Source organism: Rhinatrema bivittatum, chromosome 3, assembly GCF_901001135.1.
Source record: "Rhinatrema bivittatum chromosome 3, aRhiBiv1.1, whole genome shotgun sequence".
NCBI classification, from domain to species: Eukaryota; Metazoa; Chordata; class Amphibia; order Gymnophiona; family Rhinatrematidae; genus Rhinatrema; species Rhinatrema bivittatum.
Genome location: NC_042617.1, coordinates 530,845,479 through 530,872,841, shown reverse-complemented (window position 1 = coordinate 530,872,841; position 27,363 = coordinate 530,845,479). Strand labels below are relative to the sequence as shown.

The window sequence follows — 27,363 nt, the reverse complement described above, 5'->3', positions numbered from 1 at the left end:
GACCGCTCAAGTGCAGGCGGGGGCCATGGGATGCCCAAACTTGCTCACCTACAACCTAGCTTGTGCCCTTAGATATATTAGTGACTGGTTATTCTCCACCTCAACATATGTACCTCATCAACATTTCCTGGAATGGTATGGAGTTTCGTCTTTAAACCCCCTTGTGCACCTAGCACCCAAAATGGTACCAGCACACCTCAAACACCACATTCTTTTACGAACATGCCGGACAGCTTGGATCACTCTATGCAATAGATTCCAACAACCAATGCGCATGACTTCATTGCTACAGATTTCGGGGAATCCACTATTTCCCCCAGGACTCCACAAAGGCCCCTTCCACAAATGGCATGCTAGCGGCCTGATTTATGTTCACCAAATTTTTGAGGCATCCACCGGAAGGCAACTTACTTTTCTAGAGTTACAAACCACTTTTATGCTGCCACCTACCGACCATTATGCCTTCCAACAAGTGAGCCACTTCAGTAGCAGTCTTCGCCTTACAGCAGATGCACTTCAAGCCTCCCTGAAAATTAGAGGCCTCACACAGCCTGGGGTAACCAAGAAAACCTCTATATCCAAGATGACTAAATCATTAAATGCTATTACTCGGCCATCATTCCTGGATGCACTTTTTACAAAATGGAAGCAATAACCAAAATGCACAATCACACTGGGTGAGTTTCAATGATGTATGGAAGAGACATATGTAATATCAGAAAATGTCTTTCTTCGAGAAACAAATTACAAATTCTTGTGGCAGCTGTACATTCCACCGACTCGGGCGGTCCATATGCGCATTACCCCAACTAACAAATGCCTCAAATGCACAACAGAAGAAGGGAATCACTTCCACTGTTTTTGGGACTGCAAGGAAATACAGGTATTTTGGTAACAACTCTGTACATTTTGCTCTCATCTACTATATATCGCTCTACCACTTGACCCTGCACTCTGGCTCTTTGGAGTACTACCGACTGCTCCATCCACACTGAGCAAAACAGAAGGCCTACTGTTGCAGAAGGCAGCCCTAATGGGAAAAAAATCTATCCTACTTACTTGGACAACCAACCAAACACCAAACTATAAACTCTGGTTTAAAAGGATGGTACACCTTTGTGCAACTGAGTTTGCTTCAGCGCGGAACACGTCGGCAAAAACATTTGCATCGGTGTCATTGATCTGGACTCCTTCGACGGCCTACCTGTCACCTACAACTACAACTAAATAACTCACGCTCCCAATACCATGGATTACCGCAATAACAATACTAATAATATACACCGAAATATTATTACCTTTTGGTTAACAGACTTAGACGTCTATCCCATGGTTGCCCGATTAATGTCCAGAAACAAATAGGCGACAGCCTATCCAGGGATGCTTCGAACATCATTGACACTATCTGACATATCACCATTTCTTCTTTCCTACCCCCACTAGGTGAAGACCCCGGAGATGGAAAATTCCAACCTTCACCATTTACGTTTATTGTGCATTTTACTATGTCCTTGAATTTACATATCTAGTAACATTGCCATTTAAGGCAGTAGCCTTGATAGCCTTATCTTGTCATATATGGTGTATGTTTAATACTAACGATCGAGATGGAACTGGGGGAGGGAATTCAGAAAACCAGGGAATGTATAACTTTCTGGTACTACTGATGGCACTCTCTTGCCGGTTGTTATAATTGTTACGCATTTCTGATTATGTGATGTTACATTTGTTTACTTATTTATTCACTTATGTACCTTGTGCCTTTTGTGCTTTATTGGCATCGGTATAGTTTATAGGTTGTAGTCATATCTATAAAAACCCAATAAAATATATTTTTAAAAAAAACAATGGATCTGGCCATCAGTGTTCACCACGTGACAGCCAAATGGACATCAGACTGAAGAGGAATTTTGACCACTTTGAAAGGTTTGCAGCAGTCACAGTCTGAGAATCACATTTCTCAAGGCTGCCCTCTTATCATTTATCTCTTATATGGGAAATGCAAAAAGCACAAACAGCTAAAATAAAATAGTCACAAAATTCTGTCAAATGCAGCACCACCAAGATAATCACTCTTCAAGTGAACTCCTGATCCCTCCCCCCCCTTAGAAAAAAACCCAAAGATATCACTGGATCAAGAGATTCACTTTATCAGAGAAGAGAATTTCCAATTTATGAGATGCAACATGGAAGGTACATACGAGAGAGTTTGTCTCATTTCAATGTAATTTTATGCTGCTTTTCTAAAATTTGCAATATACTTGCTATATTTGGTTTTCCTTGTTCTCCTTTTCCTTGTACTGTTATATATATTGTTTAAGCTTGACTATATTTTCTTACAGCTTACCAGTAAATTGTAAAAATTTTGTGAAATATAAACTAAAATAAAAATTTGCAATAAAACAGAGTTGTTCTCCAAGGACAACAGGATGTCAGCCTTCATGCATGGGTGACACATCCGATGGAGACCGGCATGGAAAACATGTCAAAGTTTCTAGAACTTTGACTGAGCCTCTCTGAGCAAGCTCCAGTTTGCATTATACTACAGGGTACATGGGGTCCCCCCAGTCTTATAACATACAATTAAATAATAGAATAAAACTCACAAAGTGGAGACCCAACCCATTGGGAGGTGGGGGGTCTGGTGAGGACTAACATTATGCTGACATCGAACTCCTGTTACAGGTAAGCAAATCTGCTTTACCTGAAGACAAGCAGGATAATAGTCCTCACACATAGGTGAATCCTTAGCTCCAGGGAGCCTCCCCAACAAAAAAGGGGACCAAAAAAACAGGTGCCAATGGGTGCAATAGTAATAACGTTTTGTTGGTATCAGGAAAGGGGCAGCCTGAACAGAAATAATGGGCCCTAGACAGGAACAGAGTTGAGTTCTAAACCTCAAACAAGTTCCGAGGACAGATTGGCCAAATCTGCTGTCGTAACGGCCATCCTATCCAAACATTAATAAGATGTGAATGAATGGATGGAACTCACATCACAGCCCTGCAGATCTCCCCCATGGGAACTGCTCACAAGTGGGCCACCAGCACTGTCATGGCTCGAATAAAGTGAGCCTTGACATGACTCCTAAAACGGCACCAGTATTAGTAGGAGTTGGCAACTGCAGCATGGCCTTTTCTTCTTCCTGCCCCCCACCCCCGTGGCCCAGAAGAGGAAGTGATGCTCAGCGGGCATGTGGGAAGAAGAAAGGGCCATGTTGCATTCAAAAGAAGTGGCAGCATCGGCCCGAGTAGCAGTGCCGGCCTGGAGAAAAACAGCTGATGATCCGTAATGAGAGATTGCAGCATTAGTCCCCGTGGCTGATGGGATTAATTCTTGGGCCGCGAATGCTGGAAGAGGAGGCTGCTGCAGCTCCCAGTTGTGCCCAGGGTGGGGTGGTGGGAAGTGAATGAAACTGAGTGAGCCAGCAGGGTGGGGTGGGGAGTGAAATTGAGAGTGCGCCAACTTGTGTGTAAGTGTGAGAGAGAGAATGTGTGTGACTGAGAGCTTGTGTTTAAGTGAGAGAGATCACGAGTATGTAAGTGAGAGAGAGAGCATGTGTGTGATTGAGAAACTGGTCAGGGGGGTGACTGGTGTGCATATAAGAGAGAGATAGAGAGACTGGTCAGGAAGGTGACTTGTGTGTGTGACAGATTGGTCAAGGAGATGACTGGTGTGTGTGTGGGTGTGTGAGTGAAAGAGAGAGAGAGAGAGAGAAACTAGTCAGGGAGGTGACTGTGAGAGAGAGGCTGGTTAGGGAGGGGACTGGTATGCATGTAAGCGGGAGAAAGACTGGTCATGGAGGAGACTGGTGTGCATGTAAGAGAGAGAAACTGGTCAGGGAGAAGAGTGGTGTGCATATGACAGAGAGAGACTGGTCAGGGAGGTGACTAGTGTGCATATGAGAAAGAGACTGGTGAGAGGTGACTATGAGCGAGAGAGAGACTGGTGGGGGAGGTGACTGTGTGAGGGAGACTGGTCAGGGAGCTGACTGTATGAGATTGAGACACTAGTCAAGGAGCTGACGTGTGGGTGTGCGTGTGAGAGAGAGAGAGATGGAGAGACTGGTCGAAAAACTGACTGGTGCGTGTGTGTGTGAGAGAGATTGAAAGACTGGTCGAGGAACTGAATGGTGTGTGTATGTATGAGATAGAGAGACTGGTTGGGGAGCTAACTGGTGTGTTTTTGTGTATATGTGTGTGTGAGATTCAGAGACTAGTCGGGGAGCTGATTGGTATGTGTGAGTGCGAAAGAAGCAGAGAGACTGGTCTTGGGCCCTAAGGAAGAGGACATAATTGCCAGGTTCTTGTGGCCTGGTTTGGCCTCTGTTGGAAACAGGATGCTGGGCTTGATGGACCCTTGGTCTGAACCAGCATGGCAATTTCTTATGTTCTTATGATAGAGCTTCAGTAGCACCTGCTGCTTCTGGTGTGTTCTACTGGCCTGCAAGGGAAAGGAGTAGGAGAATTGCTGGAGAGGGTAAATTAAGGTGGCTTTTTAAGTTCATTTCTGTTGATTGACTGCCATTATAATTATTGGGTATTATGTGATGTGTCTGCTGTTTTGAAATATTTTACTGGTGTTTGGAGAATTTTAAATAATTTTTATGTTTGTAATTATTATATTATTCTATACATCAGTTGTTCTAAAACATGTATTCTCTTTATTAGTATAGTTTTACAATTATTATTTTATAGTTCTTGAAGAATGTATAAACAGAAATGTGCAGACTGAACTGGAAATATCACGAAGCCAAATTCTATATGCAGTGCAACAATGGAAACAACAAAAACATTATCTTTATGTTCTCTTTACTCTGTATTTGGTGAAGGTCTGTATGTGTTCTGCATGTGTGACCCAGGTAAGGTATTCTGTAAGCTTGTAGTTTCTGGGCAGGGATCTATAGTAGCTTGTCTTGATCTGTTTTCCTAATAAGGGGTGCACTGATGTTTAGGGCCTGATTTAATATTTGTAGTGTTGCCTTTTGTAAGATGTGTTGTTATTGTTTGAGTGTGTTCCATAATACAGGTGTAACTTTGCACAGATTTGTTTGTGTGCATTATTGCAGATCCTGGGAGTGTGTTAAGCACTATATTTCTGTTTCCATTTCTCCAGGTTTGCACTGTATGCAGACTGGCTTTTTCAGGTTTCCATTCCAATTTCTGTCTCCATATTTGTAATTTGTGGTCTTTCTGTATTTGGTGAAGGTCAGTTTTGTGTGTATGACTGAAATAAGGTATTTTACCAGCATGTAGGCATTTTTATCAGTCTTATTTATTGTGTTTGCTTAATAGGGCATGCATTGGTGGTGAACTGCTGTCTTTTCATAAGAAAGGCTATTGCGCCTGGTAGCAGGGAGAGTTTGTGTTGCTGGTACTAAGATGACACCAGAAAATCGTTTTTGATGGTGAGTTGTACTGGGATTGTCCTAGTTCTGCTGTGCACCCATTGTTGGGGGTCAGGGGGTTCCTGTGGATGTAGAGTGTATGTTTATTTTTAGCCCCGTGACAGTCATGTGTTCAGTGTGTCACACATGTGAGAACCATCTATCAGGTGTTTCCTGTCAGAAAAAAGGTTGACAACCACTGCTCTACACCATAGTGATATGTGCCAGTTGCACTCAAATAAACCCTGAATTGGTCTTGAGACCAGCTTCAGATAAGTACAGAAGGTAGACAAACAGTTTTTGTGTTGAGCAGGACAAAGGGTCTAGGGCCTTTTGCTCAATCCACATAGAAAAACTCCTCCACTTCAATCCTTAGAACTTTCTGGTGGAAGGCTTTCTAGAAGCTATGAGGACATGAGACACATCTTCCAAGAGTTTGAGGGGTTGCAAAATCAACCTCTCAACATCTAGGTTGAGAGCAACAGGGCCTGGAGGTTGGGATGCCGTAATCTGCCCTGATCTTGGGTGATGAGATCTGGGGAAGTCCCCAGTCTGATCGGTTTCCAGATGAAGAACTTCTGAAAGAGTAGAAACCAGATCTGCCTTGGCCAATGGAGGACTATGAGAATCATAACACAGAAACATAGAAGTGACAGCAGAAAAGGACCTTATGGCCCATCCAGTCTGCCCAGCAAGCTCCCATAGTTATCAGTTTCCAAAACTTATCAGTTACTCAGACCGCCAATGTCAGGGCTCTTGTTGGTTACTGTTTGAACCCAATTTCTTTTCCCCTCCTGTCGTTGAAGCAGAGAGCAATGTTGGAGTTGATTCAGAAGTGTAGTATCAGGCTTTTGGGTTAAGGGTAATAACCGCTGCATCAAGCAAGTTACCCCCATGCTCTTGCTGGTTACTGTTTTAGTTCAATTTCCTCCCCCCCCCCCCCCCGCTGACGTTGAAGCAGAGAGCAATTTTGGAGTTGCATCAGAAGTGTAGTATCAGGCATTTTGGTAGAAACCGCCGCATCAAGTAAGTTACTCCATGCTTATTTGTTTTCCCAGTCCTTGCTGGTTGTTGTCCGAATCCAATTCCTCTTTTCCTCCTGCTGTTGAAGCGGCAAGCGATAATGGAGTTGCATCACAGTTTGAAGGCTTATTTGTTAAGGGTAGAATCCGCCACACTAGAAAGTTACCTCCATGCCTCTTACTTCATTCCCCTCCCCCTTGCCTTTAGTGATTCAGTGTTTATCCCTTGCCCTCTTGAAATCTTGCACCATTTTTGTCTTCACCACCTTCTCCGGCAGGGCATTCCAAGCGTCCCTCTCCATGAAGAAATATTTCCTGACACTGATTCTGAGTCATTCTCCCTGGAGTTTTTCGTGACCCTTAGTCAAATGGACAACTTTCTCAGTGGAAAAGGGTAAACAGTGGAGTGCCTCAGGGATCTGTACTTGGACTGGTGCTTTTCAATATATATATATATAAATGATCTGGAAAGGAATATGACGAGTGAGGTTATCAAATTTGCGGATGATACAAAATTATTCAGAGTAGTTAAATCACAAGCAGACTGTGATACATTACAGGAGGACCTTGCAAGACTGGAAGATTGGGCATCCAAATGGCAGATGAAATTTAATGTGGACAAGTGCAAGGTGTTGCATATAGGGAAAAATAACCCTTGCTGTAGTTACACGACGTTAGGTTCCATATTAGGAGCTACCCCCCAGGAAAAAGATCTAGGCATCATAGTGGATAATACTTTAAAATCATCGGCTCAGTGTGTTGCAGCAGTCAAAAAAGCAAATAGAATGTTAGGAATTATTAGGAAGGGAATGGTTAATAGAACGGAAAATGTCATAATGCCTCTATGTTAGTCCCTGGTGAGACCGCACCTTGAATACTGTGTACAATTCTGGACGCCGCATCTCAAAAAAGATATAGCTGCGATGGAGAAGGTACAGAGAACGGCAACAAAAATGATAAAGGGGATGGAACAGCTCCCCTATGAAGAAAGGCTGAAGAGGTTAGGGCTGTTCAGCTTGGAGAAGAGATGGCTGAGGGGGGATATGATAGAGGTCTTTAGGATCATAAGAGGTCTTGAACGAGTAGATGTGACTTGGTTATTTACACTTTCAAATAATAGAAGGACTAGGGGGCATTCCATGAAGTTAGCAAGTAACACATTTAAGACGAATCGGAGAAAATTCTTTTTCACTCAATGCACAATAAAGCTCTGGAATTTGTTGCCAGAGGATGTGGTTAGTGCAGTTAGTGTAGCTGGGTTCAAAAAAGGTTTGGATAAGTTCTTGGAAGAGAGGTCCATTAATGGCTATTAATCAATTATACTTAGGGAATAGCCACTGCTATTAATTGCATCAGTAGCATGGGTTCTTCTCAGTGTTTGGGTAATTGCCAGGTTCTTGTGGCCTGGTTTTGGCCTCTGTTGGAAACAGGATGCTGGGCTTGATGGACCCTTGGTCTGACCCAGCATGGCAATTTCTTATGTTCTTATGTTCTATTGGATTCTTTCCAGCGGAAACGGTTTGTTGTTGATCGTGCATCATTTAAACCTTTCAAGAATCTGAAGGTCTGTATCATATCTCCTCTGCTCCTCCTCTCCTCCAGAGTATACATATTTAGGTCCTTCAACCTCTCCTCATAAGTCATTTGATGGAGATCTCCCACCATTTTGGTTGCCTTTTTCTGGACTGCCTCCAACCTGTCTCTGTCCCTTTTGAGATACAGCCTCCAGAACTGAACACAGTACTCCAGGTGAGGCCTCACCAAGAACCTGTACAAGGGGATTATCAATTCCTTTTTCTTACTAGATATCCTCTCTCTATGCAGCCCAGCATTCTTCTAGCTTTAGCTATCGTCTTGTAACATTGCTTCGCCATCTTTAGATACTAACACCCCAAGGTCTCTCTCCTGTTCCGTGTATAACAGCGCTTCACCCACCATTGCATACAGTTCCTTCGGATTACCGCATCCTAGATGCATGGCTCTACACTTCTTGGCATTAAATCCCAATTGCCATATCTTCAAGCTTCCTTAAATCATGTCTCATTCTCTCCACTCCCTCCGGCATGTCCACTCTGTTGCAGATCTTATTATCATCTACAAATAGACAAACTTTACTTACTATCCCTTCCCCAATGTCACTCACAAAGACGTTGAATAGAACCGGTCCCAATGCCGATCGCTGCAGCACTCCACTTAACACCATTCTCTCTTCAGAGTAGATTCCATTTACCATCACATGCTGTCTTCTATCTGTCAATCAGTTTGTAATCCATGCCGCCACCACATCATAATACCTTTGTCTTCCCTGAGCTTCAACAAAGTCTTTGCCTCAAACAGAGCTGGAGGATATGCATACAGGAGATCCTGGTCCCAATGAAGAGCAAAGGCATCTGAGCTAATTTGCCATGTGTCCCATACATGGACCAGAACTGAGGAACCTTCCTATTCCAAGGGGCCGTGAATAGATCCATGTCTGGGCTTCCCCAGAGGCAGTAGATCTGATTTGGTATCTCCTGGTCTAGAGACCATTTGTGGGGTCTGAAGGAGCAATTCAGACTGTCTGTTATCCCATTCTTCATACCAGCCAGATACAGTACATTGCACTGAGCACCATCCCTTGGGAGAAAGGCCAGGACCATATCTGGACTGTCTCTTGACATAGGAGGTAAGAGCCCGTACCTCCCTGCTTGTGACGTAGTACATAGCCACCTGGATGTCTGTCTGCATCAACACAATTTTGTTGGATAGCCAATCTCTAAAAGCCCTCAAAAACACCTAGAAAGGAGAAAAAGTAGAGATACTAAACTTCACTGTGAAACACCAGGCTCAACAGAAAAGAAGAGACTGAGGGGATCCCGCATGGCCACATGGTATAATGCATGCCGGAGCATGCTCAGAAAGGTTCAGTCAAAGTTTCTAGAAACTTTCACATAAGTTTTCCGTGACGGGCTCCATCAGATGATGTCATCCATATGTGAGGACTGTAATTTTGCTTATCCTTAGAGAAAAATGTATAAATATAAATGTCTATATTCAGTAAGCCAGGAACAAACAAGTAATCTGGCTAAAGTTAGACAAATAAATTATCCCTTTAGCCAGATAACTTTAAACCTAATCAGCCAGCTTTTAAATTTGGCCAGGTAGGTCTAAAGTTATCCAACCTTGTGTGATTGGATAACCTGCCACTTAACTAGATATCTTCAAAAGATATTCAGTTAAGTGGCATTCATATGATTTTAGAAAAACTTAACTGTGGGCCTCCCGGCCTGATTTCCAACTCCACATCATAAATGTTTAAAACCCCTGCTGGCTGAGCCCTCCTCCCCTCCCCTCCCAAGCCCTTCTGAAGGAAAATAATTAAGAAATTATCTGCTCTCCAGCTCTTCTTGGTAAATAGAAAAAAATATTATCTCCTTGCCCCTCCCAACACCCACCCAGTACATGGGCTGGACAGTTTACGTGACAGAGCAATACTAGAATGTTTATATTCTATTGCTATAAACCACCTAACAAAGGTAACTACTATAGGCGGATTAGAAATCATTTTAAATAAATAAATAATAAATGGAAGCACCTAGGATCATAAGAACATAAGAAAATGCCATACTGGGTCAGACCAAGGGTCCATCAAGCCCAGCATCCTGTTTCCAACAGTGGCCAATCCAGGCCATAAGAACCTGGCAAGTACCCAAAAACTAAGATCATGGCTTAATTGGTGGGGGAACAGCCTAGAACGCAGTTCCACCACTAATTTTCAGACTTTAGAGGCAGAGAAGTAGGAGTGTTCTATTCCAGCTCCTCTCCTCTAGGCAGCCTACAGGGAAGAAGAGGAGAGGGGCTGAGCCTAGAGCTGACAAAACTGAGAACAGCCATTCTGCTATCTAATCCAATCTTTCCCCTCCTATTCTACAGGGAAGAGGAGGGGAAGTAGGGTAATTCTGAAGCAGAATAAGCAAAATGTCACAGTTCCATCTGCTATGCAGCCTCCCTGCCAGCAGAGTTCATCAGTAAATCTCACTCGTAGCTGCCCTAGCCACCTCCTCGCTGATCACCTGATGCAGCAGTTCCAGCCCTACTTAACCCAGCCTGTATATTCCCTTGATATCTCTTCACCGAATCACCTTGGCTCCTTGACCTGTCCATCTTTGTCTTCCTATTCTGCCTTGCCTTGCAGCCTACTCAGGCCTTCTGCCTTGCCTTGTGGCCTACCTTGGCTTTTTACCCTACCTTGTGGCCTACCTTGGCCTTCTAACTTGCCTTGTGGCTTACTTTGGCCTCCTTTGCTCTGGGCCCTTCCATTCCTTCTGGTCTTACTCTGCGGCATTCTAGTCCTACTTCCCTGCTTAGTGCCCTTTTGGGCTTTCCTGTCCTACTTTGCAGCCTTCGAGCCTTCTAGGTACACCTACCCAGCCTTATGCCCTGTTGGACCTTCCTGTTTATTGTTGCCTGTTCTGTTTAGTCCTTGTCTATTCCTGTCCTTGCCTATTCAGTTCAGTCCTTGTTGGATATCCCAAGCCTTCCCTTTGTCCTTTAGTCCAAACTTGCCCTTGATCTAAGTCCTTGTTCCAGCTCCCAGCCTGTACTGTGTTCCAGCCCTGCCTATATCCTGCTCCTGTCTGCCCTCAATAGCAGCCCAACCTCCAGCCCTGACAATATCCAGTTCCTGCCTGCCCTAGGTACCAGCCTTGCCTGTATCCAGTTCCCAGCCTGTGGCTGAATCCACCACCAGCCATGATGTTTTCCAAAAAACAAAAAGCAAATGTTGCTTACCTGTAACAGGTGTTCTCACAGGACAGCAGGATGTTAGTCCTCACATATGGGTGACATTATCAGGATGGAGCCCAATCACGGAAAACTTCTGTCAAAGTTTCCAGAACTTTGACTGGCCCCTACTGGGCATGCCCAGCATGGCACTAACCCTGCAGCCAGCAGGGGTCCCCCTTCAGTCTTATTTGATAGCTACAGGCAGTGCCGAAAAAATAAAACAACAAAACATTACGAACCCAACACCGCGGGGTGGCGGGTGGGTTTCGTGAGGACTACCATCCTGCTGTCCTGTGAGAACACCTGTTACAGGTAAGCAACATTTGCTTTCTCACAGGACAAGCAGGATGGTAGTCCTCACATATGGGTGAGTACCGAGCTGAGGATGTCCGAACATGCACCAAATGTACCCAACGGCGTGCAACAGGCACAACAACTGGGGTGGAATTTGGTAGAGGGCATCCTGAACCCCACCGGGCAGGCGGAAGGGTGTTGGTACGTCACGTTGGAAATAGGTTACGCAGGACAGATTGGCCGAAGATGGAGTCTTGTCTTCCGGCTTTGTCTAGGCAATAGTGGGCTGCGAACGTGTGGAGAGAACTCCAGGTGGCAGCCCTGCAAATGTCAGGAAGCGGCACCAATCGTAGGTGTGCTACTGAAGTTGCCATGGCCCTCACAGAGTGTGCTTTAACATGGTCTTGAAAAGGAATGCCTGCTTGCTGATAGCAAAAAGAGATGCAGTCCGCCAACCAGGAGAAGAGAGTCTGCTTACCCACAGGTTGCCCTAATTTGTTGGGCTGGAAAGAGACGAATAACTGAGTGCTCTTCCTGTGGGCAACTGTACGGTCTAGATAGAACGCTAGAGCCCGTTTACAGTCAAGGGTATGCAGAGCCTGTTCCCCTGGGTTGGAGTGGGGCCTGGGAAAGAAGATAGGTAGTATGATGGATTGATTAATGTGAAATTCCGAAACTACCTTAGGGAAAAACTTAGGGTGAGTGCGGAGTACCGCCCGGTCCTGCAGGAGTTTAGTGTAAGGCGGATAGGTAACTAGGGCCTGTAACTCACTAACCCTGCGAGCTGAAGTGATAACCAAAAGGAAAATCACTTTCCATGTAAGATATTTTAGGTCACAGGAGTGAAGAGGTTCGAAGGGTGGTTTCATGAGCCGCCCTAGAACCAGATTAAGGTCCCAAGAAGGGGCCGGAGGACGTAAAGGTGGCTTGATATGGAGCAAGCCTTTAAGAAAACGTGTTATGAGGGGTTGTACCGATATAGGGACATTCCCGACACCTTTATGGAAGACGGCTACCGCACTGACATGCATTCTGATTCCAATAAATGCCAGAGATAGTCCAAGAACCCTGGGATTGGACAGGAAAAGGGATAAAGGGATTGCGAAGAACACCATGAGGTATACCTTTTCCATTTATAGGAATAAGACTTTCTTGTGGAAGGCTTCCGTGAAGCAATCAGGACACGAGAAACTGAATCTGAAAGGTTAAGTGGTTGAAGGATTAACCTTTCAACATCCATGCCGTCAGGGACAAGGCCTGAAGATTGGGATGGCATAGACATCCGTCGTTCTGAGTGATCAGAAGCGAGTGCATTCCCAAGGGAATGTGCCTGCGGATGGAGAGATCCTGGAGTATGGGAAACCACACTTGGCGTGGCCAGTGAGGTGCTATCAGGATCATGGTTCCCTTGTCCTGACGGAGCTTCACGAGAGTCTTCGAGAGAAGAGGAAGTGGAGGGAATGCATAAAGCAGACCGGCTGCCCACGAGAGGGAGAATGCATCTCTGGGCTGAGAGCGCTCGCTCCGAATGAGGGAGCAGTAATTGTCCACTTTGTGGTTCTGAGGGGACGCAAAGAGGTCTATTTGGGGATGACCCCATTGCTGGAAGAGAGAGGTCGCTACCGAGGGGTTGAGAGACCACGTGTGCGGTTGGAAGACACGACTTAGTTTGTCTGCCAAGATATTGTGCACTCCCGGCAAATAGGTGGCCCTGAGGTACATCGAGTGGGAGAGCGCTTCCGCCCAAATCTGCGCAGCTTCCTGACACAGAAGAAAGGAGCCTGTGCCTCCTTGCTTGTTGATGTACCACATGGCCACCTGGTTGTCCATCTGAATCAGGATGACGTGATTTGATAGGCAATCCTGAAAAGCTCTGAGAGCATATCGCATCGCTCGAAGCTCCAGGAAATTTATCTGGTGTTTGGCTTCCCCTGGAGACCAAAATCCTTGTGACTGCAGATCGTTCACATGAGCTCCCCAGCCGAGGTTGGAAGTGTCGGTGGTGAGAATGAGTTGAGGATCTGGCAGGTGAAAGGGCAGTCCCTGGAGGAGATTGTTCTGATCTTTCCACCAGGCGAGAGACAGACGGAGTGTGTCGGTGGTGTGGACAATGGTTGACAGAGGCTGAGTCGCTTGAATCCATTGTGACCTCAGAGTCCAATGCATGACTCTCATGGCCAGGCGGGCCATTGGTGTGAGATGGACTGAAGATGCCATGTGTCCGAGAAGGACAAGGAATTGTCGAGCTGTTGCTGTATACTGAGACTGCAACTGATGAGCGAGGGACACGAGGGTTTGCACTCGTTGTTGAGGTAGAAAGACTTTTGCCTGTAAGGTGTCCAAGTCTGCCCCAATGAACAATAAGTTTTGAGATGGGACTAAATAGGATTTCTCGTAATTGGCGAGAAATCCTAGAGAAATTAGAGTGTGCAGGGTCAAATTCAGGGACGATCGAGCGGCTTGCTGGGTTGGGGCCCTGATTAATCAGTCGTCTAGATAGGGGTAGACGTGAACACCTTCTTTCCTGAGAAAGGCTGCGACAATGACGAGACATTTGGTAAAGGCTCGTGGTGCCGATGTTAGGCCGAATGGAAGCACTCGGTATTGATAGTGCCTTGGGCCTACTAAAAACCTGAGGTACTTGCGATGAGCTGGAGCTATCGCAATGTAGGTGTACGCGTCCTGGAGGTCCAGAGAGCAGAGCCAGTCTCCTCTTTGTAGAAGAGGTAGAAGCGAGCCCAAGGTTACCATCTTGAACTTTTCCTGCTGGAGGTACTTGTTGAGGGCACGTAGGTCCAGAACTGGACGAAGGCCCTCGGATTTTTGGGGGATTAAAAAGTACCGGGAATAGAACTCTAGGCCTTGTTGCGAAAAAGGGACGGGTTCTATTGCTCTTAACTGGAGAAGAAGGGAAACCTCCTGCTCCAGAAGAACAGAGTGGTCGGTTACTCTCCACGCTTGTAGAGGTGGTGTTTCCGGTGGAAGAGCAAGAAAGTTCAGGTGGTAACCCTGAGCAATGATTGCTAGCACCCATTGGTCGGTTGTGATTGATTGCCACATGCCATGAAAGTGGCACAATCGACCTCCCACTGGTATGCCTGGCAGAGGAATTAGGCTGCTGCTCTCCGAGGGAAAGTCAAAAACCTGAAGCAGGCCCCGGCTGGGTAGCTGCTTGTAGCTTTTGCTTCCAGGGCTGGCGAGGCTGAGATTTTTGATAAGGCCTCGTGACTCGGGACCTTGTTGGTGGAGGATAGTACTTCCTTGGGCAGAAGAATGACTTCTTAGAGTCCTTCTTGAAGGGCTGTCTAGTGGGGAAGTCAGAAGGTATCGATGAGAGCTGTTTGAGGGTCTCATGATGGTCCTTTAATTCAGCCACTATTTGCTGAATCTGTTCACCGAACAGATTATCTCCTATGCAGGTCAGAGAGCCTGTCTTGTACTTCTGGGCGAAGGTCAGAAGACTTGAGCCAGGCCCAGCATCTTGCCGAAATGGCAGTTGCAGACACTCTAGTGGAGGTGTTGAAGATATCGTAAGCTGTTCTTATCTCATGCTTTCCTGCCTCAAACCCCTTGTTGACAAGGGTTTGAAGATGCTCTTGAAATTGGTCAGTCCTGTATTTGCATGAAAATGACCCTGTTGCATTGGGTCATGTACAGCTGGTAAGAAGCAATCCTGGAGATGAGCATGGCCCCTTGGAACACTCGATGACCAATATTGTCGAGGAACTTGTGTTCCTTGACAGGAGGAGTAGAGGAGTGTGGTTTTGTCCTTTTTGCTTTCTTTTGAGCTGATTCCACCACAACTGAGTGGTGGTCAAGCTGAGATTTTTGAAAGCCAGGGGCTGACTGTACCAGATACGTAGTGTCAGCCTTTCTGTGTACTGGGGCAATGGATCCAAGGTTTTCCCAGTTCTTTTTGAGGAGGTCAAGAAGAACTTGATGAATGGGAATAGAAGTGATCACTTTAGGTGCATCCAGGAATTGGAGAAGCTCCATCATCTGGTGCCTATCATCTTGCTCCGTCTGAAGCTGGAAAGGGACCAAGTCTGACATTTTCTTCACAAAATTAATGAAAGAGAGGTCCTCTGGAGGAGAACGCTTTCTACTTTCAGTAGGAGAAGGAGGTGAAGGTAAATCATCGGTGTCTGTGGAAGTATCATCACCCCAGGTGTCATAAGGATCAGGAGGCTGACCTGTAGGACGAGAAGGGAGTTGGATACCCGAAGGGCCCGGCTGAGGCTCCGAGAAAATTGAAGGAATCACCGGGGGCACCGTGGACACCCTGGGGGGCATCGGTGCCAGCATCGATGGCGCCGATGTGCGTATCGCTCCCGATGAGTGAATCGGTGGCGAGGGACAACATGGCATCAATGGCTGAGGCAATACCCCCGAAGGAGGAATGTGAAACGGTGTTTCTCCTCCCGATGAAGCTGTCATCGGGGAGCGCACCGGGGCCATCGGAGACCCAGGAATTACCGGTGGAAGGGCAGTCATGAGCGCCTCCATCCGGGATAGCAGCGGTGTCAGCGCTGCTGGAATCGGGTCGGTGACTGGTTCCACTCTCGGTGCCGGAGGGACCTGGAGTCGTTGCATTGCCTTGTCGATGGCCTCCTGGACAGCCGGTCCAGTTCTTCCCGGAGACCTGGGTCAATCAGTTCCGGCTCCGTGACGGAAGAGGAAGGCCGAGGCACAGTCGGAGGTACCACCTTTACAGGCGGAATCGCGACTCCCAAACCCCGATCAGGTGAGGGTGGCCTCGATGTCCCGGTCACAGGAGTGGTCGGTGCTGTTCCTGGATGGGGCTTCTTCGATGGTTGCTCGGATGGTGGCGAGGTCGATGATTTCGCTCCCTCGACGGTCCGAGACTTACGATGCCGATGGCGATGTTTCTCCCTTCGATTCCCCCGATCTTGAGGGGGAGAAACGGGAGTCGATGGCCATGAAGACGTCGATGGTGGGCTGTCACCAGACGGATGTCGATGGTGGTGCGACTTCGACGGTGCCGGTTCTGATGACGTCGATGCGATGGATGGCGTCGGGGTGTGAGCACGGAAAAGGAGTCCCATCTTCTCTATTCTGGCTTTGCGACCTTTTGGTGTCATAAGGGCACATTTGGTGCAAGTCAGGACATCATGCTCACGGCCTAAACACATTACACAGACTCCATGAGGGTCTGTGATAGACATGGTGCGAGTACAGTCCGGGCACCGACGAAAACCCGACGCCATGGCCATAGAAAACATCGAGCCGCGGTACGGTCAATGGTCATTAGGCCGCAAGGGCCAAACTCGATGGTAATCAACGAAAAACGGTGAAAAACTTACCGGAGTACCACGGCCTGAGAAAAGTTAGAGGAGGGACCCCTGTGGGGCAAAATAATTTTAAATAAGTCCGTGAGGAAAATTCCTGTCAGGAATCCCTTCAGAGCTCCTAAACCGCGAGGCTACTGCTGCACAGAAAAAAAAGAAGACTGAAGGGGGACCCCTGCTGGCTGTAGGGTTAGTGCCATGCTGGGCATGCCCAGTAGGGGCCAGTCAAAGTTCTGGAAACTTTGACAGAAGTTTTCCGTGATTGGGCTCCATCCTGATGATGTCACCCATATGTGAGGACTACCATCCTGCTTGTCCTGTGAGAAAAATATTTACTGTCCTGCCCTAATGCCCTGGGCCGCTTCTGCGGGAGTGACCCCTGACTTCAGCTGGCCAGACCATGCAAGAGAATAGCTACTCTGCTCCTAAATTCAGCCCTGTCCTCTTATTCTGCAGGAAAAGTAGCGGGGTTTGAACCTGAAGCAGACACTGCAAAGCAAAGAACAGACACAAAAAGAAGTTGACTTAGCACAAATTTGAAACTTCTGAGTAGCAGTGCCAATCATTAATGCTTCAGTCCTGGTCTTAATGACTGGCATTGCTGCTCACAAATTTTGAACTTGTGTTAATTCAACCTTTTTTTGTGTCTGTTACTCAGGACTTAGTTTATGGCACAAAGGTCGAAAGGTTGTTCTACCACCTTTTTTTCTGGAACCCAGTGAAGTAGAGAAGAACTGATGGCGTAAATCAGTTATATCTCTTCCATAGATATGGCTTATAAAAAGTGTGCTCACATACATGTGTGAAGGAGAGAGAGACTGTGTGTGTTTGGGGGAAAGAATTCACACCTAGCCCTGGGTCTCGCTCCCTTCCCTCTCCCGCCCCCAATCCGTCTCTGCTCCACAGTTCTACTTCATTTTTATTTACAAATTAAGCCCTGCCTAGGTTACAATCCTGGGCCTGCAAAGGGGCCATGATCAGGTACTGCATAGATGGGAGGGCATGAGGAGGAGTGGTGTGGATTAATGGGGGGGGGGGTGGAGGAGGGGTGAGGGCTGGAGGACCAATAATTTCTTTATTGTTTCTATTTAGAGGAGGGGGACTTAGCCAGCAGGGATTTTAAACATTTATATACTGGGGGGTGGGAATCGGGATAACTTTTTAAACTTTTTGCAGTGGAGCATTTATGCATGTAGGTGAACATGCAGAGATTTACATTAGTACTGTATAAACTGTACAGCAGGAGCTGCACAGTTTTATAAAATACCACACAAAGAAAGTATATTTCGGAGCAAAACTATTTTATAAATATATCCACGGATGTTTTCATGTGAAAAAAACATGTATGCGTAAAACCCTGATTTACAAATGGAAATAGGTATATTTTAAAATATGCAGGCTTACTTGAAATCACCAGTTTACCGAGACCTCTGTCAGTTCACCCAGTCTGTCTCCAATTCATGTAGATTCTTTTAATGCTTCAACCTCAACTACCCCCAGTTCACCTTGACTTCCCACTCAAAAATAGCAGGCAACAGACAACTGATATCTACAGTGTAAATTAATTAGCAGGTATAAAACTGCATGAATAAGTTGCCCAATGTATTTGCGTAAATCTCTTATAAAATAGCAACTTCCGCTTGTATCTTTTGATACTGCCCTTTTTTTTTGCACAGGTAAATGTGCACACAAAATCAAAAACATGCTCATACTTTCGATGTTTATAAAATAGCACGTACGCAAACACAGGCTATTTATGCGCATATAAGCTAAATTTTTCCTTGTAGCCCATTTGAAAATTTACTCATAAATCTTTTTTAAACTATATGAGTGCCATGTGACTGGATATCTTTTGAAGATATCCAGCTAAGTGGCAAGTTATCCGGCCATACAAAGCTAGATAACGTTACACCTGCTATAAGGCAGATCTAAAGTTATCCAGCTAACTTAGTACCTGATTCACTAAGGGTTTTTCCCATAGACACAAAATGGGAGAAAAACCTTAATGAATTTGGCCCTTAACCACTTATAGTTAAAAATTGGCTAACATAACCCAGAAATGCCCCCATAACACCTCTATGTTATCCATCTAAATTTTAGATGGATAAGTTAACCAACTAAAATTTAGTTGGATAAATGCGAGAAAATATTGAAAAGTCAGCATTTAGCTGGATAACTTGTCACGTATTGTCTGTCCTTTGACATATACCACTATGTCCCATAAAATAATCACGATTTTAAGAAAACACTGGCCCATTTTACAGGTTTTAACTGCTTTTAAAGATAAAGATTTATTGATCGCCAATAAAAGAGATAAGAACCTGAAAGATATGCTAGCTCCTTCTGCTCTACCAGAAAAACGAATGAAAGATATTAGACCACTGGGCCATCGCCCGTGTGGGACGTGCTCGGTGTGTAATGTAAATATGAAAACATCTGTTTTAAAAATACCTGGTAAAGCAAGAGATTTTAGATTGACGTCATTTACAAACTGCAAGAGTAAAGGAGTGATATATGCTATATCCTGCCCATGCAACCTGATTTATATAGGGAAAACTGTGAGAGCTCTGAACAAAAGAATAATTGAACATAGAAGTAATGTTAATCGATTAGTTCCTGCTAAACCTTTAGTTGAACATTCTATCTTGAAGAATCATAGATTTGATGATTATAAATTCTGTGTTGTACAACAACCATTACCCAACCAAAGAGGAGGTGATTTTGATTTATTGTTGCTACAACTTGAACAAAGATATATTTTTGATTTTAAGACTTTGACACCTGATGGTCTGAATAATGAGACTGATCTGTCTGTTTTTTTATAAGTTTTCACAATTTAAATGTGTAGCTATATGTAAACCATATATATGTTTTTTAATATTAATTATTAATTTTTAAATTTTAATATTTAATGGTCAGCTATATTTCACATTTTTTATATGTATTCTTTTTTATTAATGCTATTTATAATTTTTACCGCAATGGAATTGGAACCTATTTTTTAATAATTTATTTATTTTTTAAGTATTTTGTATCTGTAGATTTTAATCCATTGTGATGGGCAATGACACATAATATTTTTTTCTTCTTTTTATCATTGATTTTTTTTATAATGTCTTGAATGGCCATCCATGAACGTAGTAAAGATATTTTTATGGTTGTACAGCATGTTTTTTATGAGGTATTTCCACCAGATTTCATGTTATTCACAGTATCCCGCCCCCATGCTGTTCAGGTTGAATGATTTCAGATTCCCATGACAACAGTTTGATTTTAAAATCCACCTGGTACTCCTGTCAATCACAGAACCCCGCCCTCTATAAGTCATTTTAACTTCCCCATATAATTTTATTTTTATTTTTATTTTTTATTTTGAGTTCTTAGTTTTTTAGTTTATACCTCACATAGATGCATCAGGAATGTTTTTTCTAAGAACGGTCCGAGTATTTTTTTGAGATTTTCATGACATAGTTTGTTACCCCACCTGGAACCCCGCCCCATTGTTAATTAGTTTCAGTTTTGGAGCCAAGTCAGTTTTAAAAGGCAACCTGTTCGGTGTCCTCCTTTCTTATCTGTTATTGAGAGGAGACGAATCGCTACGAGAAACGCGCGATTGGTGAGTTCTTCCGCTGACATTCAAAAGATATCTATCTTGTGAAATTTTTTCCACCCAGCAATGCTATTTAGTTAGAAATATGTCAATGTTTTATGGAAAGGTTTGCAGCACATATTAGAGTTATAGGAAGCCCAGCCAGACATTTTTATGTTTTATTCTCAATGAAAAGAGGTGTACTGTAAAAGATTTGGAACAGAACTTGCATACCCAGTCAGGTGTTTCCACTCTACTGTTACATAGGCATTTTTCATTTAGCTTGCTTAGATTGATACAAACCTTGCTTTCTATATACAGCAACTTGATCATTGCTGTTACCCTGCACAGCACTATGAGTGACCAAATGATATTACTAGCAGGTTTGGGGTCATTTAACTTTTTTGGATTTGTGTTGTGATTGATTATTTGAGCATATGGGGTATTCTGGAGAGAGGACATATATTTTTTTGAGTCCAATGATTGTACAACAAATATTTCCTTACACTAGTATTTTGTTTTATGTGTCACACTAGTAACATTAATCACTTGAATCATATATCAATGTATGGTTTATATATGATTGAACCACTGAATCATATTTTATAATATAGCTGATCATGATTTATTATTTTTAAATAGACATAGATACACATTTGATCTTATTTGGACCACCATCTGAATACTGCTCTGTGACCAACAAGGTACCTTTATATTCATTATTGAAAATATTTTTGTATTGTTGAAATTGTTTGTAGTTCTTCTTAAGCAGTTTTTCTCCTTTTTTAAGATGAAATTCCATTGTCCATTGTCACTCTGATAGAATTTACATAGTTTTTATTTATTTAAAAATCCTTTTGAATTATGTATTCATTTGTTCATGATTATTTATGTTTTTAATTTTTATGCTTTTAATATGATGTATGAGTTATTAAACACCTATATATGTTTGTTTGTAGCCCCTGAGGCAGCCACCATTGGTGGCGAAACTCGGCCAGAGTCGGGCATGTTTATAAGAATTTTACGTCTCCTTGATTAAACGTTGAAAAGGACTATCTTGTGGCATCCATTTCTTTGTTTTTCCTAACTTGTGAGTTATACAGCTAAATGCCTTTGAATATCAGCTCCATAATTCATATCACTTTTGGCCATAAAAGAATACAGGCACAATAACAATGCAATTGCTGGACAGAGCACAAGCAAAGGTCTACATTCTTTCTAGTTCTGTAAACATGGGCAACACAAAGGATAAAGCTCAGTTTTATCACAATAATCTGTTCTATCTATAGGTGGGGGAGGTTCAAGCTTACTTGCAACCCTTTGGTGGTGTTCTGGTGCCTCTCTTCTTGGAGCCTGCAGTAATGCTCTTTGTGTTCCTGACATGCTTCAGCATCCAAGCCCGCAGATTGGTGAGGCAGCTATGTTCAGACATGATGATTCGAGGCCATGGGTTGCATTCTGCCATATCTAATGCTGCAATAGCAACTGCCCTGCCCACCTGCACATGATAAAACAAAGGTACAATGCTTCAGAGACCACCAACACAAGGTACAAGAACTAGTGACACCACCAATCATGTTGAGCTCTGGTTTTTCCTTGAGTACAGTGACTCTAATATTACATAATGGTATGAAAGAGTCACATAACAGAAAGCACAACCATTACCATAACAGGATGTCTCCATTTCATGCCAATGCCTATGGAGCACAAAACGTCTCCACTCAAACAGATCCCAAGTTTACTGTACAGCCAGTCCAAGTTAGTCCACAATAATTTCAGATGTCTCAATATACAATTGTGTTCATAAGTTTACATACCCCTGGCAGAATTTGTTAGATGTGTAGCATTTTAGGAAAACATGAGTTTTCAGACAAAACACAACTGTTATTTTTAATGTGTTTCAAATTAAACTATTATGCATCACAGAATAGCACAATCCTTAAACATACCATAGCAATAAAGGAAATAATGAAATGGTCTGTTTAAAAGTTTGCATATCCTAAGTTCTTAACGTTGTGTATTGCCCCCTTTTGCATCAATGATGGCTTGCAGTCTTTTGTGATAGTTGTGAATGAGGCACTTTATTTTCTCATGTGATAAGCTGCCCATTCCTCTCGGCAAAAAGCCTCCAGATCCTGTAAAGTCTTTGGTTGTCTAGCATGAATTGCACACTTGAGTTCTCCCCAAAGTGGCTCAATGATGTTGAGGTCAGGAGACTGTGATGGCCACTCCAGAACTTTCACTTTCTTCTGCAGCAGCCACTGAAAGGTCGACTTGGCCTTATGTTTCAGATCATTGTCATGTTGGAAAGTCCAAGTGCGCCCCATGTACCGCTTCCTGGCTGATGAAAGCAAATTCTCCTCCAGTATTTTCTGAGATGCTGCATTCATCCTGCCATCAATTGTAACTAAATTCCCTGTGCTTCTGTAGCTCACGCACCCCCAAAACAGCAGAGATCCACCTCCATGCTTCACGGTAGGGATGGTGTGCTTCTCTTCATAGCATTTATGGTTGTGACCATAAAGCTCAATTTTGGTTTCATCACTCCAAATTATTTTGTTCTAGAAGTTTTGAGACTGATTGTACTCATTGTTTAATTTTATGTTGTAAATCGCTTAGGAAGACATTTTTCTGTTAAGCGATACATAAATGATTATAAATAAATAAATAAATATAAAAAGTTATCCAAAGATTTGAAAATGCCAATCGGTATTGTTCAAATTCTGATCAAGAAGTGGAAAATTATGGGTTGTATTAATACCAAGCCACACTCAGGTAGACCAAGAAAAATTTCTGACACAGCTGCCAGGAAATTTGCCGGGATGTTATCTGGCATATTGTAAGCAGGCTATTTTGTGGTATTGGTGCAAAAATGGCTTTTTTTGGCATCTCTATCATGCAGCCCATTTTTGTTCAAGTATCTCTTATTGTGCATGCTGAAACACCCACACCACTTTGTTTCAGAGAAGCCTGTATTTCAGTAGAAATTGCTTGTGGGTTTTTCTTTACATCCCGGCAAATTTTCCTGGCAGTTGTGTCAAATATTTTTTCTGGTCTACCTGAGTGTGGCTTGGTATTAATAGAACCCATAATTTTCCACTTCTTGATCAGAATTTGAACAATACTGATTGGCATTTTCAAATCTTTGGATATCTTTATTTATGTATCTATTTATTTATTTATTTGTAATCATTTATGTATCACTTAACAGAAAAATATCTTCCTAAGCGATTTACAACATAAAATTAAACAATGAGTACAATCAGGTACAAAATAAAATACAATAAAACAAAATTTAAAAAACTATAAAAAATATTCTTTCATGAGACAAGTTTTTAACACTTTTCTAAATTCTTTTCCTGATTTATAAAATTGAGCTACTTTTGCTCGCAGATCCTTTGACAGTTCTTTTGCTTTCCCCATAATTTCAGTAAAAAGTCACTGTAGCCTGAATGAAATGCACAAGGGTTTCTCAAGAGCTAAGAAACTCACTGACTGTTTAAACACAGACACTAATTACAATCAAACAAGGCACAGGTGTGGATACCTGCCCTTCATTGCCATTTCAACCTCTGTGTGTCAACTTGAGTGTATATTATCAATCCAAACATTCAAAAGGCATGAAAAATTTTGAACAGGAATATTTATTATTTTGATTATTGCTGTGGTTTGTTTAATGGTTGTGCTGTTCTGTGATTCATAATAGTTTAATTTGAAACACATTAAAAATAACAGACATGTTTTGTCTGATCACTCATGTTTTCTTAAAATGCTACACATCTTATAAATTCTACCAGGGGTATGTAAACTTGTGATCACAACTGTACTTAACATTTAACTAATATCCAGCTTCCTAATATCCACATAATACCATCAGTTTGTAAGCCAAAAGCGTACCAAGGAATTAACACTTTTGAAAGTAGTACCTCTAGAATATGTAACCAAGATTTTCTTGTAAATTTCTAAGGAAAATCTGTATTGCAGAATATTTCTATATAACTTCATCTAAGCAACCAACAAACAATATGAATTCAAATTCTAAGCCTACAGTCTCAAACTCTCCCATGATCGTGTTGAGGTGAAAGAACATAGGTCCTTTATATGGACAGATAACTTGCTGTCTTACTGGATATCTTCAAAAGATATCAGGTTAAGTACTCCTGTCAAAATAATTTAAAAAAGAAATAGTAGTAATAAAGTGGCCTGTGGCCCAATTCTCTCCCTTCCCCAACCAGATTTCATAAACAAGCCTATCGGGCCATGCACCCCCACCCCCAAAAACCTCTCTTAAATTTGTGAAAATTGTTGCAATCCACAGGTCAGGCCCTCCCCCAACTCCTTCCCCTTTCCGATAAAATTATTAAATAAGCCTTCCCCTCCCTCCCTGATCTTTCCACCCACCTGCAGTCCCAATGGCCCAGGCTGCACACCACCACCCCCTTGACCCTATCCCATTCACGATACAAAAAAACCCTGCTGGGAGCCAGGTATAAACTCACTTGCTTCCAGCACTGCTTCTGTCAGAAGCAACAGTAGAACCACAAATTACCTGCAGTTTACATTTCCAGCACTGGAGTGCAAGGAGTGGGTGACTTTATATCTTGCTCCTGGGCAGAGTATTTTTTCTGTTAGGGGAATGGGGGTCTAGGGGATGATGAGGTGTGGATCGGGCCATTGGAATTGCGCATGGATGGGAAGGTCTGCAGAAAGGAGCTGGTTAAAAAAAAATTTTTAATTGGAAACAGGGAAGGGGTGGGTGGAGGTCCAATCTGAAGACTGAAACACTTTTCACAAATGTAGAAGGAGTTTAGGGAACGGGGGTAAACAGCTTGACAGGGTCATCTATTATATTTGGTTGAGGTACGGAGAGCATCAAGTTGCAGGCCCCTTTACTTTTCTTTTTTGTTTTACAATGCTTCTTAATTGTATAACTTTTGAAGATACCCAGTTAAGTAGTAAAATTATCTGGCCATAGAAAGCCAGGTAACTTTAGACTTGCTCTGAAGGAGGTCTAAAGTTATCTAGCTAACTTAGACCTAGATTCATCAAAATGCTATAAATATAGCGGAAAACAGTGACTGCAATTTTAAAAAAAGGACATGGTTAGGCAAATTTTAAGCATGCCGCATTGCATAGATAAATAACGCACGTGGTGTTGTGTCAACACATGGGACTTATGTCAGCGTGTCATATGTTGCGTCAGCGCGTCACACATTGCATCAGTGCTTGCCTGTCATTTTACATGGCTAGCGTAAATTAGTGCGTGGTGCATTATTTTTTCACTTTATATATCCTGGCTTCCTGCAGCTGCCTCTTGAGGGTGTGTCAGGAGTTTGGAGAGAGAAGGTAGGTAGGTGTTGTTGGTGGCTAGTTGGAGGCTCTTTAGAGTGATTACTGAGTGATTTGGCTTATTTTCTGTTGCCATCTGTTTCCTTTTGCCTTGGTCTTTTGTCTTGTTCGAGTGAAAGCTTTTGTTTGTTAGTCCAGTTTGTCTGTCTTTTGGTGTGGTGGAGTGGTGATGGAGAAGTGAGGAGGAGTGAAGTATTGGTGGAGGAATGGTGTTTGTGGTGAGGAGGATGGAGCGTGAGAAGCGTGAGGAGAAAGGAAAGGAGAAAAGGGGGAGGAGGGAGGAGAGCATGAGGGAAGACAGGAGTTGGAATGCTAGGGGAAGGAGAAGTAGGAGTAGGGACAGGAACAGGAATAGAGATAGGCAATATGGAAGGGATAGGAGGAGGCAAGAGGGGGAAGGGGGTAGGCAGGTGAGGACAGAGGGAGGAGGACATCAGGTTAGGGATAGACAGAAAGGGCAGAGGGGAAGGGAGTTGGCAGGGCAGGGGCAGGAGAGGGGGGAGGAAGGGAGTGTAGAGAGTCACAGTCCAGCTACTGCTTCTTCTCATCATGTCTCATCTCCTGCTCCGGATGCTGGTATCTCATCTCATCTCAGCTTATGCTGCTGCGTATTCTCCTGGACCTCCTACCTCCATGCTGTGCTCTTTGGTCCTGGTCCTTGTCCTGCTGCCTTGGCCTTAGGCTGTTCCCTTGCGTGCACTTTTTCAACATGGACTGTCTGGGACCTTCATTTGAACTTTGCTGCCTTGGCCCTTAGCCTGTCCCGTTGAGTGCATTCCTTCAACATGAACTGTCTGGGGCCTTTTCCTGGGGCAATCAAGTCCTCAGTCTGCTTTGAACTTCAAAGAGACAGCTACATGTACAAACTCTTGGGGAGAGCTAAGGAAAAGCTTAAATTAGCTAGCCAAATCTAGGGGAGGGTCTGATCAAAATCAATAGCAGAAAGTGTCCAGTGATCAGCCCTGGCCAAGTGTTAACTGTTTAACTCCCTCCCACCCTCCCACCCTGCCCCTCTACCCACCCACCCCTTTGTTTTTCTGATATAATCTTCCTAAATACATAATTTGCAACAAGATAAATTGGAAATTTAGTATTTCCTTAGGTGTTATCCATCAAATAAATTTACCAAAATGAGGACTATCCAATATAACTATTGTGGAGCCTTTATTCTGAGGGAAATCATCTGGAAAATTAGGGCTTGCCCCATTTGTTCAGAACTCTCTTCCTTGAAAAAGGAGCTAGCTAAAGTTAAAGCTGAATTAGCTGCAATAAAGAAAGTTTCTCCCACTTTACATTATTCAGGAATTAATTCCCCATTACCACAGAAAAACCAAAAGTCAAAGAAAAAGAGGTTTACAGTGGGCTCAGGTAGGAAAAGACCTGTGACCCACAGACACTCGTTCTTCACAGCTATGCAGCCCACAAGTCTAACCACCCCCCCCCCCCACTCACACAGGGAATTAAGGAACTCAAAAAACAAAGGGATTACAGTGGGCTCTGGTAGAATTAGACCTGTGATGCAGAGACACACGCTGTATCAAGTAACACAAGTACAAAACGCCTTCTCTGTATTAAGTAATGAAGAAGCTCTTGTGAAAGAGATTGAAGTGTTATCTGAAAAGAAAGAAGAAACCCAATGCATACAGAAAT

The 27,363-nt window shown here is 43.5% G+C and overlaps 1 protein-coding gene across 4 annotated transcripts in view; it reads right to left on the bottom strand.

Moving 5' to 3' along the window:
- AGBL5 (ATP/GTP binding protein like 5) overlaps window positions 1–27,363 on the bottom strand; it is a 740,606-nt gene that overhangs the window by 478,303 nt on the left and 234,940 nt on the right. For all 4 annotated transcript variants that reach the window (XM_029596295.1, XM_029596297.1, XM_029596296.1 and 1 more), the window contains exon 11: window positions 21,675–21,862. In XM_029596295.1, the coding sequence (XP_029452155.1) occupies window positions 21,675–21,862 (188 nt within the window). The remainder of the gene's footprint in view (window positions 1–21,674; window positions 21,863–27,363) is intronic.